At 35.4% G+C, this 14,235-nt stretch overlaps 2 protein-coding genes across 2 annotated transcripts in view; one reads left to right on the top strand and one right to left on the bottom strand.

Moving 5' to 3' along the window:
• Vermilion (Tryptophan 2,3-dioxygenase vermilion) overlaps positions 1–3,658 on the top strand; it is a 227,492-nt gene extending 223,834 nt beyond the window's left edge. Inside the window, exons 9-11 of the mRNA XM_071703469.1 lie at positions 319–568; positions 1,408–1,501; positions 2,160–3,658. Of these exons, the coding sequence (XP_071559570.1) occupies positions 319–568; positions 1,408–1,501; positions 2,160–2,328 (513 nt within the window). The 3' untranslated portion in view covers positions 2,329–3,658. The remainder of the gene's footprint in view (positions 1–318; positions 569–1,407; positions 1,502–2,159) is intronic.
• Positions 3,101–6,442, bottom strand: LOC139771048 (cathepsin O). The gene is made up of 6 exons (XM_071703505.1): positions 6,097–6,442; positions 5,339–5,477; positions 4,332–4,564; positions 3,788–3,933; positions 3,662–3,712; positions 3,101–3,389 (listed from the first exon to the last, which is right to left on the bottom strand). Exons 1-6 carry the CDS (start codon positions 6,283–6,285, stop codon positions 3,101–3,103), a joined length of 1,047 nt encoding a protein of 348 aa, XP_071559606.1. The 5' UTR covers positions 6,286–6,442.
• Positions 6,443–14,235: the final 7,793 nt, after the last annotated feature.

The following is a 14,235-nucleotide window of genomic DNA, read 5'->3' on the forward strand; positions in this document are numbered from 1 at the left end:
TTATATTCGTATCTCTTCAACAATTTCAGCGATGAGCTCTCTCTCTCTCTCTAGAAAAATCTGAAATAATGACAACACAATTAAAAAAATTAGAACTTTGCTTTCTAAATATATATATTATAATAAACATTCACTAGGAAATTTAATTTAAAGCTCGATTATGAAGATAATTAACATTAAAGATCAAGTTTGCAAAGTTTAAAGTTACAAAGAACAGAAGCGTAAAGAAATCCGTTTAAATATATGCAACATTGTTTTCTTCGTTTATTTTTGAATTTCGAAACAATTTGCTATTCATACAATTTATCAAATTTTCAGACAATATCAGAAGAATGCGTCAAAAATTATCATTTGACCAATGTGCGCTCGCGGAAAGCACTTTTCGACAGCATCTTCAAAGAGACGCTTCATAATGGCCTCGTGTCACGGGGGGAACGCAGATTTTCACACACTGCTCTTCAGGGAGCAATAATGATCACCCTGTATCGAGATGAAGCACGATTCAGCCAGCCGCATCAAATCCTCACGGCGTTAATGGACATCGACTCTCTAATCACAAAATGGAGGTGTAAGAAAAATTATTATTAATATCTTGTTATTTATACGTTTACATTTGACTAAAATTTAACAATTTCTTTTCAATTTTCTTACAATATTCACGAGAACAAATACGATATTTTTAAAATTTTCTTATAACGTATGCATTCACATACAAATGCACATAATTATTATTATATATTAATTATATTATATACGTACATATTATACATGAGGAAGTACCCAAAAGTTTCCGGAATTATTTTTTAAAAAATATCTTAAGTGTACTTTACAGGTCTGAAATTTTAATCCTCTTCGAAACTTTAATCCCCTCTCCATGTGACAATAATTTTTTTTCCTACGAATAAAATAGCAACTTAAAGGAAGTCGTTTTGCTGACATTAACAAGATTCAACAAGAATCGCTGGCAGCCCGTAACAGTATTCCGGAAGAAGAATTTAGACAGTGTTTCCTGAAGTGGGAGAAGCGCTGGGATTGTTGCATTAAGTCACATGGAGAGTACTTTGAAAGGGATTGATGTTTCAGACCTGTAAGTACGCTTTAAATATTAAAAAAAAATTATTTCGGAACTTTTTTGGGAACTCCCTCGTACGTACATAATTACTACTTATCAGTCTTAAATTATTTATAATTGCTGCCTAAAATGCGCGTATGCGTCCAACATAATCTTATATATCTGTTTACACAATCGTTAGAATGTTTCTCTTATTTTTCACTGATAGCTATCTGTACATAATTACTATTATTAGTTTTAAATTATTTATAATTACTAACTGAAAGGCGCGCGTGTGCGTCATATCGTAATCTCATTTGTTTATACAACCAGTAGAATGTTCTTTTACTTTTCAGATAACCATGTTATCATGGTACAAAGAATGATCGGATCTCAACAATTAGGCACTGGTGGCTCCTCCGGCTATCAATATTTGAAGTCCACATTAAGGTACTTATCTGCTTCAATTAATGAAAAAAATTAATTGAAATTATCAACGCAAAATTATTTATTTTATTATTAATTAAGGCTCCTGGGCTCTTTCCCGACATATCGTGAGATGTGACGTCAGAAGCGAGAAATGTTGAGAATTGACACGTTGAGAATTCTTGCGTAGTATTTCCAAATAAAAAGATATTTGCTTAAAATAACACTACAGATCACTTCAGCACACTTCGAAAATACTCCGAGTTGAAGTTAAGTCTACGCCTTTCCCTTGACAGTTAATAAACAGCCGTAAAACGAACGACCCAGGAGCCTTAATTGAAATTATTAATTAATACGAAATAATTTATTTACTGAAAATATACGTCAGTGGCAGCGGAAATAATATCGCGAATAACATTTCTTATTTATCGCGAGTTTTTATCATTAGCACAAATTATCATTGTAATGTCATAAGTCATTAAGATATATATCGTTTATTTGTCGATAATTTTAACTAAAGTCATCATTTAAATTTTAAATAACTGTTGTCAATTATCATTCAATACGCCACGTCAGAAATTCATCGCGTTTCATAAAACGGCAAATACTTTATCGATTAGTTTTTGCAAATGCAAATGTTTTTAATAAAAAATTTCGTTGTTTTATATGTCTTGGCGAATAGCGATAGATACAAAGTCTTTCTGGACTTGTTCAACCTATCGACCTTCCTGATACCACGTCATATGATCCCGCCGTTGACGAAGCAAATGAAAAAGAAGTTATCAATCGCCTCGTACGATTGGAACTCGGACGATCAAGATGAATTGGTGGATTCTCTAGAAAGCTCGTAAATTAGCGCGTCACACAGCAAAGTTCATAAAACTCTAATAAGTTTTATTAACGTAGTCAGTGTGTATTATGCATTCACCCTGATATAATTAGATATTATAATTAGATATTACAGTTAGGCGAGTGCTCTTTTTAAGATTTTTTGGCGTTGGAACTAGATATTTATAAAAGCACTTAGTATATATACGCATAATTCTCATTAATTTACGATAGCGTTAAAATTAGAAACTAAAATTTCAAATGTTTGAAAATTATTTTATTTATTAATTATTAAAATTAATAAAATTACTAATTACTAATTAGTAAATATAGATTAGGCAGAATAATCCAAAGAAAAGTTAAGGTCTCGTTTGTTTATAGTGTCGATTATTATATAAAAAAAGCTCGCATAGCTGTGTATAACTTTTAACGATTGTAGATATCACTGTTTCACTTTCTGAAAGATCTTTTTCTCTTGGATCGTCTTTTATTAAGGTGATCGTATTTTGGTAGACTTTTGACATAACATTATATGGTATGGAAAACATATAATTAACGCTGTCGTGTACCTAATAAAATGTTTCATTAGGTAAGACACAATTTTTTCTAACATAATACTTCTTGATTTATTTCGTCAGAAATTAGAAACGCTACGATTTAAAATTCTGATTGTTTAACCAACTTCGAGCGACGAGACCTGATTGGCTATACCTGCAAACACACGACAAGATATTCGTTTATCCGTTAAAGAGAAATAAGCACTCAATACAATTAACGCGAAATATTGCACGCTGCTTATTGTTCATTGATCTTACCGCATAAATTTTTGCCGACCGCAATGTAAATGTAACCTTTGTCGCCAAAGGACGGTCCCCACGAATTTTTGATGATATAATGCGGTATACTCGCTGCCGTGTCGTATCCCACTATCTGCACCGCATGATTCAAGCTGTTGAACGAACCATCACAGTGGCACTGTATTACGCCGCCTAAATAATGCTGCCAAGATATGGCGTTCACAGCAGCCGCCATGGGTCCATGAGTAACGAGCTGCGTTAAAAGTTCAGTCTCTGCGTCTACAAAGCTGAAACAAACTCGATTATTCGCGAATACCGGGGCATTGGACACAGCGCGGTGTCCAGCCTTCAGGCTTTCACCCTTTGTTAACGCCGACATAATCAACAACTTGGCAAGTGACGTGCATTACATAGCAAAAGAAAGAAATGCGTGTGTACGATATTTATTTTGCGTGTAAGAAAAAAATGGAGCATTTTAAATAATAACGAGCATTATATATAAGTAATAATGAAAAAATAACGTATTATAAATAATAATGCATAAGCAAAAAATGAATACCTGTCGCATGTGAAGTCCGTTACTCCAACTCCCGATGGCTTCGCGGCTATTCTGAAAGATCAAGTCCTATGATATTTTTGTCCTTCGGTAAAAAAAACACATCCTCGCAATTTGTATGCAACGTACTTAGGCAATCTACACGTATCAGCTCGCAATGTGAGAGGGTAATCAGTCTCAGATGTAATTCTTGTTTTCGACGTCGACAGCCACGAGAGTAAACTGCATATGTCACCACCCTGGCATCCGTTACCGCCTGGCATGCAGTCAATCATCTGCATAATGTCGGAGGATAAACCGATAATCGGCTGACGAGTTAATATATAGGGACGTCTAAAGAAGCTTTGAGATTTTCAAGATATATTCACTTCTTAAAGAATCGGTTTTTTTTTTCTCGGAGTGTTTGAGAGAACCTCGTGCGTCTTAAATCTCAAAACTTTTTCTAGTTCCCTAAGTATAAGCGTTCAAAGACTACGTTGAAAGATCAAGAGGGAGCTGCTGGAATAAGAACCCAGCTGCTTTTAATGTCCATCAATGTGTACGGCCAATTTATTCGACGATGCTTCCGTGAAAGCACTTCCGTAAAATTTGCGTTTTGGGACGCGGGGTCTCTTCCTCGAGCGGCTCCCTCGCGTTGCAAATAGAAAAGCGTGTCAGGAATATAACGACCTACTTCCTGCACGCTAAAGGAATACAAAGTTCCGTTTTTGATGGCGTACATCGATTCGGCCACCCCGACAGTGCTGAACGCCCAACACGCGCCGCAACTCTCTTGGCTCGCAACTGGTCCTACTACCTTTTGGTCCCGCCAGTCAAACTTAGAGGGTATACCTGTCAATCTCTTCACACGATTAACCGAGCTCGTAAGATGCTGATGATAATACGACGCTATCATGTGTTTTTGCCCTAATTGACAAAATTGTTATATTTGTATCAAGAAATAAATTACAACACTAAATTGTGCTCGTTGCAAACAGAACCGAGTTTTTCGGGAAACTTTTGTTAATTTTTAAATAATATAGCTAACTTAACTTTAATGAATCCTAAAGATATCCAAGATTTAAAGATCTTTCGTCTTCAGCATTAGTCTTGAAATAAAATAATTTATTGTTCTCGTTGTGAATCGAGCTTTCTCGAGAAACTCTTTGTCATTTTTTAAGTGATATAGCAAGCTCAATTTTAATAAATCTTGAAAATTTTTAAGATCGTTTGTCTTTAGCATATTAGTATTAAAACAAAATAATTATTCGTAAAACTTATTCTTTGGCGCGTATTTGTACACACTACAAATTAATTAATGTATTAATTATAATAATATAATAAACAAATAATATAATAATACAAATATTATCGCGAACATGCTGTGTACTGATAAACAGACATATTTTCAAAAGCAAATATGTTGTACGCCAAAACTAAAACAGAATTGTAGATATTCATTGATTCTGTTGCTCTAATCTCGTGATTGCTTGTATTTCAAATTTAAACATTTAATTAACTTAGGCCCAGTTTCACAAGTGTCGGTTAACTTTTAATCTTAGATTAACTCACTCTTTGTCTGTTTCTAAGGGGGACGTTAGAAGGAGACGAAGAGTGAGTTAATCTAAGATTAAAATTGTTAACCGATACTTGTGAAACTGGGCCTTAATCGCTATTTTTCTTAGTCAAAATTAAACTCACCCCGCAAAGGTAAATCGGGGAGTAGCGTTTGTTGCAAGAATTCATCTTCGGACAAATCGGAGAATTCTGTTAGCCCGTAGTACGCGCTTTCCTGCGACGATCGTAAACCGTTCAGCTTTTCGATATGTCGCAATGATTTCTGCAATTGATTTAATTTCTTTATTATATAATACTATTGTAAAAAAAAAAAGAAAATTGCATCTACATGCAACGCTAATTTGCAACGCTAATTATGTTTCTAACTTAAATGTTACCATGTGAATCTTTTGATATTGCATTATATAATTATTATTATTATTGCACTTAGTTACACATTCCGGACATTATAAATTTAATTTTCAGAAGATTTCGGAATAAAATAATCGATAAATGTGAATATGTAGCGGAACGTCAATGTCTAGGTAAAACTGTAACAAATCTCTATAGAATTAAACAAGTTTAACGCTTTTTATCATTACTCTTCTTCTTCCGTCAGTGCCGATAAAGCTAATTAGTGCTTTGCACCAAGTCATACACAAACACGAGTGACTCATAATACGCGCGTGCGAGCGCGCGTAACATTTATGTTTACGATTTAAATCTCTTAACGAAATTTATATTTAAATTATAACGTGTCGACGTATAAATGAAATAAACGTGAGCCAAGTCCGAGGAGAACAATGTAATGTTGCGCAACCATTTAAACCGATCGCGATTCGCGATTCGCGATCCCCCACGATCGGTCTGGAGAAGAAAGAAGAAATCGTCTCGTCTTTCACCTGAAAATGCTCGAATCTCTTATTATATTCCGCGGGCTCATCCTTGTAGGATTTATTGTATCGGGCTGCATATTTCGCGAACAGTTCCGCGTCCTCCTCGACAGCTTTATCGGGCCCGACTCTGATCGGTACGATAAAGAAGCAAAGGCTCACGACCAGCACTATCACCACCACCGTTCGCCACTCCATGTCTCGTGCACGACGGCGCAGAACGCACGTTCGCACGTTCACGATGTGCGTTCGCGTTGCTGTCACGCAACAGACGACGCAGACACGATATAATAAGTGGAGAGTGGGCAACGAGTGCAGCCAGTATAGGTATTTAAAGATTTGCCGAGTAAGCCCTTGGAGTGCTTGGACACAACTGGACGCTAGGTCGAAAATGACGGTGATATTTAATACTCTCGCGGATTGATTTCAACGTAGCTCTAACACACCTGTATAATAAAAGAAACAGATTCTTTTACTTTGAAAATATTTGGAATCAATATTTTTTTAAAGGAAATTGTATTTATAAGATATTTATAACTAAATAAATTATAACGAAATGCAAGTCTTTAATAAAATTCAGCTTTAAATGTTTTCTTTCAAATACAGTTTGAAAACTTTATCTTATCAATTTTCTATTCAGAATTTAGATAATTAAATTAATTATAATATTAAATATTATAATATTAACATTGTAACGTCAAATTAAATGTAATAAGTGTAATTTATATCATATCTTCTTCGACATTTTTGTCAAAGAAAATTTTCAAAAAATTAATTAAAGAAGTTAAAATAGCTATTTCTTGTTATTATTATTAATAACTCTGAATTTTAGCTCATTTTAAGCAAAAATTAAATATAAATCAAGAAACAGTATTAGAAAATGCATCGTTTTATTATTTATTAATAAGGAGCATTTAATGAGATTACGTGTTTTAAGGCGATTATGCGATCTGATCTTTTTTTTTTTATTAAAAAAAATATATAGCACGCGCGAACCAAATCATATCGGTGGCGCCATCTATTAAAATGATATTTAATTACTACTCTGCTCTATCAGTAAACAAACATGTAATAGGTATTCGATCTTATCCAGGCATTGCCAATCGTCAGATAATTCGTCACGTGGCGCATGCGCCTCGATCGACTTCTCCGAGCTTCTTCCCTATGCTGGACATGCACGATGAAGACCCTAAATTTAATTAGACATTAATCGCCGAATGTGCGGCAGCGTCGTTAGCGAAAAGTGTCCGTCAGGACGCGAATTGGGGCAGCGTCGCCGCCTACATCCCGCGCGAAAGAACACGGTCGTTTTTTTGTCGTTTACCGAATGCCGTTGATTGACGAAAACGAAATAATTCGGCATAATTTCGTTTCCCAAAATTCCCAAGATGGAGGATTGCCCTGTCTTTTTAATCGTTTAAAATAATTTTAAAATATTTAATTGATGTATTCAGTCATTAATGTATTAATAAATACTGACACATTTCTTTTTAAGAAAAAAAAAAAAGAAAAGAAAGATGCAGAAAGGCGATTAAATTTTGATACATATACTTTGGATAAATTACCGGTTGACGAATTCAAGAGAATCGACTCCCCTCCCATCGAGGAAATCCTCCATTGAGGCCAACGTGTTAACTGTCTGGTAGATTGCGGCCGGACTTATTCTCGTGTTAAAACAAATAATACGTCACGCGAAAGCGGGGCCGCGCTCTTAGAATTTGTTCATATAAAGAATCGCGCGTGGGCGAGAGGCGCGATGTCGAGAACGGCACAAAACGAATCGTCATTGCCCGCGCAACAGTGCATGACTAATAAACTCGCGCGATCATTTCCTTATAAACGACCCCCGCGAAAGAACAATCTCGTGAATTTCATGTAGTACGCGTCCGTGATAGAATTATCACGGCCGGTACGGGAAAGATGGAAATAAAGTGATCGCAGCTGGGTACACAAAAATAATATTTTCATTTTATACACATATATAGTGGCTCCCACAATTCTTCCGAAAAGATTTGCAATATTTAGAACCTTTAAACCTCGTTTTTATACACCGTCGTGGACGAGAACGATTACACTCGCGTCGGAAAACGTAAGCCGAAGATAAAAGGGCTCGAGATGACGTAAGACGCTTAACAAGTTGCTTAACGGCGGATGATATAATTTTTACGGTGCTGATCGTTTAATTAGACGTAATTAAAAGGTCCCGACGAAGTCAATAACTCATCGGAGGATCGACAATACATCGTTTAACGCGGTGATGCATTCACGGAGGCTGCAATTGTCATCAATGAGAATTTTAATTGAAAGAAATTAAAACTTTCTCGCGCGGCGAGTAACAGAGCTAAAATTTTTCGTAGTAAAATCGTCGCCTAGTTTATAAATTGAAGACATTGCTTACATTGCCACGGTATAACAGCCATATGTGTCTGATTATCTTTTTAATTTTTAAACAATATTGCAAATCAAATTATGAAACTCGCGCGATCGATGGAAGGCGCGGATTCCCAACGTCAACAAAAGTCGATCGGGAGACGCATTCTTCCCGCATTGCGTCCGTCGAAAAAATTGGCAATCGCTCCGCGACGACCGCGACGCGTCATCGAGCCGAGAATGTGGCGGTAAAGGACTGTCGTCACGAGAGAATTCTTTTACGGTATTGAAACCGAGTCCCGCGGTGAGTGACGCCGACGCTATTTCGGCGCCTCGCGTCGTCACGAGCCGCGTCGTTCTCGCGTGTCTCAATGGAACGGCACGTCACTTCTACGCCCCCGTATATTCCTCATACACGACGCCATTCGACATATACAGCCTTGCCGTTCGCTCTCGTCACAAGGATACTGTATTACACGCTCGCCTCGTGAATTAGAGCACCGCCGAAAAGTCTCTTCGCGTCGAACTAAACGAATCGGTTGCACGGATTTTTGACGAGGCGACGAAAACTGAATTTGGAATTGTACGATGAAAAAATGTTAATGACAGAGACCCGACGGAGAATCAAATCTGGACATGTACTATGAAGCTGATCGAGATTGATTTCGATCGGAATAATTATTTCGTTTTTCTTAGAAAACATTTAAAAAAACGTAGTTAATATTTAGAACAAAACGTGGAAAAAGCCGCGTAAAAAGAGAATTTGATGCTTTAAAAGCTCGTTTCTCGCTCAAATCGAAATTTTATTGAGAGAAGAATTATCGTCTCGGGCAATGCGCTAATATGGGTCCACGTAACAGTTCGGAAGATACGTGATAACAGCCCATTCATCGAAACACAAGAAACGGAATATTCGGCGTACGTTAATTCTGTCCCGCTAAGTATATTAAACGTTATCGTCAGGTAAATATTGCCGGCGCGCGTGCTCGACTTTGTTTTTTGTTTTCGCGTACGCCGCGCCGGCAGCCGGCACTGTACGTCGCGCGCGCGCGTCCCCCACCCCCCTATCGCCGCTCGCCGCTTTCACCTTTCACTCACGTCTCGATGCTCGAGCCGACAGGTAGCCGAGTGAGCGGCTCCGTGCGTACCGCTATTTGCTATTAAGCCTATCACATTGCGGGACGTCCCGCGATAAGTACATATTCACGATGATACCTCAGGTACTAAGAAGATATGCTGCGTTCTTTATTAACTGTCGGATTATCCCGTTTGTGCGATCGATGCTGATTCTCGCCATTCGCGACACGCATGAAAGCGTCGAAGCGCTGGTTGTTGCGCGGTTTACAGAAATCGAGTGAGACGAATATAGAATTAATGTAAGTACGCCGAATATTTCGTTTCTTGTATTTCGGCGAGTGAGCTATTATCGCGCATAAAAGTGAGCAGACGATCGGGACTAGACTAACATTCGTCGCGATTTATTTAACGGGCGACGATTGTCTCACGGAGGATACTTGAACTTGTTCCGTGTTATTCGTTAATTTGGGAATAATCTGGCCGCCGCTTTCGCATTTCTAGAACGCGAATCGTGTGACAATATGCGGCGAATCGTACGTCGGATCATCGTGAGATTAATGTGACTGATTTTGAGTGCTGCGATGTCAGTCGTGCGTCGCGTCGGCACGAAGTTGGCTGCGTTCAGCGGAGAAAGCAGCTCGGTGAATTGTCGCGTTTAAATGATGGAAGTGCGCCGTGATATGCCGATCGTTTCATCTCGGGAGTGTCCAATAAAGTATCGCGATTGTCGTATTACGACAGTTATTTCGCTCTCGATCGCGGAATATTGGACAGTGGTTCTGTGAGTGTCCTGTGCAACGGAAGGAGGAGGAGGAGGAGGATGAGGCCTGACAACCCAGACGTTCTGAGAGGAGGAGGAGGCCTGGCAAAGGCATCGAGCCCCGGCGGAGCAACCTTGGGGTAAGTATTATTATATTTCTTATCTTAAAATTTATTGTTCTTTCCTATTTATTCGGACCGTTTTCTTCGAAAAATTAGAAATAATTTGAACCATCTAGAATTTTATAAAACTTTATTCTCGTAAAGATTTTTCCCGGAAAATAGATAATTATATTAATAAATTTAATTGAAAGACAAATAAGACGCGTGTAAAAATTATTTTTTGAAACGTTGATTATTTTGAGCGCCTGCTTTAATTTGAATCTTTTATTTTGTGTTGCAGAATCATCGTAGCTACGTGGCTGATAACTCCGCCCGTTGCGCATCGTTCGGTGAGTGACGAATTTTTTCTTTTTATAATGGGGTAACGAATCTGTGAATATTAGATTGTATATTTATGTATTATTTCCATCTAATAATGCAGATAAATGCGACTTGTCACAGATCCGTTGCCCTGAAATGGATAGACTACAATTCAGACTAGGTTAAATAATTAATCCTGGAACTCTGTCATTTATATTAATTTATTGTGCTTACGCGAGAATGCTCTCGCGTTAGCACACACCGAATTCACAACAAAGCTCGTTATGTCGACGCATCATTTATTTGATGCGTCTAATGTTTATCGCATAGAACACTAATCGCCAAGTACACACCAAGTCGCCTGAAATTTATAGGCGATTTATTGGAGTTTTTGAAATATATATTTTATTATCGAGTATATTTATTATCAATCGTTATCAATTAAATTTATTAAATTAATTATATTTTCAAATTTATTTTTAAAATAATTATCGAGAAATAGACATAGAAAGAGACAAAGAATAAAAATAAAATTTTACAAGAAATAGAGTGATTTTTTTTTACTGTCTCGTCACTTCAGTTTTTCCTTAACGTTTATTTTTTGGACAATAAAGTTTTAAAAATATTTCTAGATATTTTTTTTAGATATACATTAATAATAAGTAAAAAAATTTTCTATAGATAGGCAAATAGATAGGGATAGCTTGCATGTAATTAAAGAAATAAAAAATAACAAGAGAAATATCTGTAGATAAGAAATAGAGAGGTTCAATAAAATGAAATAAATCAAACCATTACATATAAAAAAAAATTATTGTTACAGCAATTTGTATTTTTTCACAAATGTATTTTTTTCCTTTTCCTTTCCTCCAGGATTAAATATTACAAAAATTGGTGTGAGAAAGCAAAATGTTTAAACAAATTTAACATGCATGTATCACGGATGAATAAAAAAGATCAAAAAATATTTTAGTTCACATATTTTTCTGAAAAATCTTGTTATATATAAGTCACATTAATAATTGTTAATTGCATATTTATTTTTATTATATATACATATATATAACGCGCCAATTTTATCCTAATCTTTTATAGTCTATCCATCTAGTAGCTTGAGTTATTTGTATCAATAAATGAAATAAAATGACGTGAGATCCAATAAATATTCTGTCGCGGGACAGAATAGTTTCTTTACATAGAAATGTCTCAAAACTGATAGTTTTTTGAGATGACACATATCTCATATATCATATTAAACATAATTTTAATAACATTTTACAATAAAATAACGAGATGTTTATATGAATATACATGATATATGTGAAAATTTATAAAGATAAATGTCACATGCGCGAGAATACGATAAATTCATTAGGTATATTGATTATTGCTTGATACTTTTTGCGTGAATATATTGCTTCGGAAATTATCGTCCCTTTTGGATCTCACGTCATTCATTCTCGCGGTTCGGTTCGCGGTTCGCGGTTCGCGATTCGCGATTCGGATTGTATTAAAAATTTTTTGTCTATTTATTAATTTATTCATCGATTAATTTTTAAATTTTGATTATTTCATGTTGCTACATTATAGTATTCAAATTTAAATGTTCGCGTTCGAGATTACACGCGACGATTTTAATTAGAGAGAGAATGCAGTTAATATAAAATTCCTTACAGTCTTTATATATAATTTTTTCTTGCTTTTTATTGCTTCGATATATTTCTTGATCGGAAAAATTAATTACGCGTATCGAGAAAAATTGAGAAATCAAATGCAAAATTAAGTTAAATTTAATTAATATTTTATTAATTAACGTGATTATTTATTTTTTTTTATATAATTAACGCGCTTTTGTTAACGATCGTAACGATTCGTAATCGACCGTAACGTTATAATCTGCCGGCTCTGATAATCAGCCGGTATCGAAGGAGTTTGACTCCTTCTCATTCTCTGGCTGATATACAGCCAGCATGGATTTGGCCAGAAATAACGCAATAGGTAGGTCCAATCTGGCCAGAAGAAACCACAGGAACTACGCATCACGTAAGGTAAGGTCTATATTGACCAAAATGAAAGATATGTAAGGTAGGTGCATACTTGTGAGAGACAGTATGCAATTATGTGAAATATATAACATATTGAAAGGTAATTAATTTGCTCGCATTAAATTGCGAGCGCCCATATTTCTTAAATTATTATATACTATTATTTTGTGTAATCGCGGTTAGGTGATTCCTCAGGATTTAACACACGATAGGACACGATTAGATATCTACTCTATCCACGGCTTTACTTTACAATTGTGTAGTAAGAATACGGGTAGGTAGGAATACGCGAATAGGTAGGCACAATTAATGAATAAAAATACGGTAGGCAGGAAAATATATACGAATAGAAATACGGGTAGGTAGGGATTAAACATAATAACTTAATATTTTGAAAATTAAAATGTTCCAATATAAATGACAATTAATAAAACATAAAATTTCCGCGATCGCGAAGTTAAACTTTATTTTTAAAATTGAATATAATTAAATTACTTAATAAATTACAGATAAGAATATAGGGATATTACAATTCCATTTGATGACTGAAAAGGGGGGCTAAAAATTGAATGAAATTTAAAATTAATTTTACAAATAATTTTGCGAAGACTAAACAATTTTTAATTAATTTTAAAATTAATTAATTCTAAATTTTTAGCCTTCGCAGATTTTTTGTTGTTGTTAAATTGTATACAGTTGTAAACTATGTAATATGTAATATTAAATATATATGTAATGTAAAATTTATGTAATACTATGTCCACAGATAAATGCCATAATATTTATTTTTGTACAATAATTATCAAATTATCTACATTTAAATATATATATATTTTTTAATATCTATTGATACTAACATTTATCTGGTCTTAGTAAACCAAATTATCGCGTTAATGATGTAAATTATATGAAATTGACGAAACGCGTATGATAACAAGAAGTTCATTATTAACCTTTGATAAATATTTAGTTTTGAAATTCTTAAATATTCCTTAACGAATATTTCTAAATTACATTTATAAATATTTTAAAATTATGTTTAGATTATTTCTAAATTACATTCAGAAATATTCGTTAATGAATATATATTTATTAATAGCAATTGCGAACGCCGCGTTTTTCTTTCGTTCTTGGGTGCGATCACAGTCTCAGCGATGGGGCTTCATCGCTGTCCCTCGCGTCAGGTGGGCGCCAGCGAATGTGTGGTTCGTACCGGTGGGAAGTTGAAATGATCTTCGCCGTGGAGAGATTCCTCGTCGATTTCTGTGAAATCCATTCGCGAAGTCTAGTTCGGTGCCCTGTTAAAAATTGAGGATTCTTGTTGCAGGGTCGGAATTAATCCCGGATTTTCTGGGCAGTTCTCGGGAGTAATGATTTTGGCAATGAGTCAACGACGACCACTATTAAAATTGGGTCGTGGAATTAATTCAATAGTATGTTTTGAGAAAAGATTTTGTCCTTTTGCTTCCTCATA

Source organism: Temnothorax nylanderi, unplaced genomic scaffold, assembly GCF_030848795.1.
Source record: "Temnothorax nylanderi isolate EJ_2023f unplaced genomic scaffold, tnyl_v1.0 TNYL_tig0003_pilon, whole genome shotgun sequence".
NCBI classification, from domain to species: Eukaryota; Metazoa; Arthropoda; class Insecta; order Hymenoptera; family Formicidae; genus Temnothorax; species Temnothorax nylanderi.

What these genes read in the sequence shown, in the direction of transcription:
- LOC139771048 (XM_071703505.1), bottom strand. Translation starts at nt 6,285, where the DNA reads ATGGAGTGGCGAACGGTGGTGGTGATAGTGCTGGTCGTGAGCCTTTGC. An exon ending in AGAGATTCGAGCATTTTCAG is followed by an intron (nt 5,478 to 6,096) that starts GTGAAAGACGAG and finishes AATCAATTGCAG; the next exon opens with AAATCATTGCGACATATCGA. An exon ending in ACGGACTTCACATGCGACAG is followed by an intron (nt 3,390 to 3,661) that starts GTATTCATTTTT and finishes AGTTTGTTTCAG; the next exon opens with CTTTGTAGACGCAGAGACTG.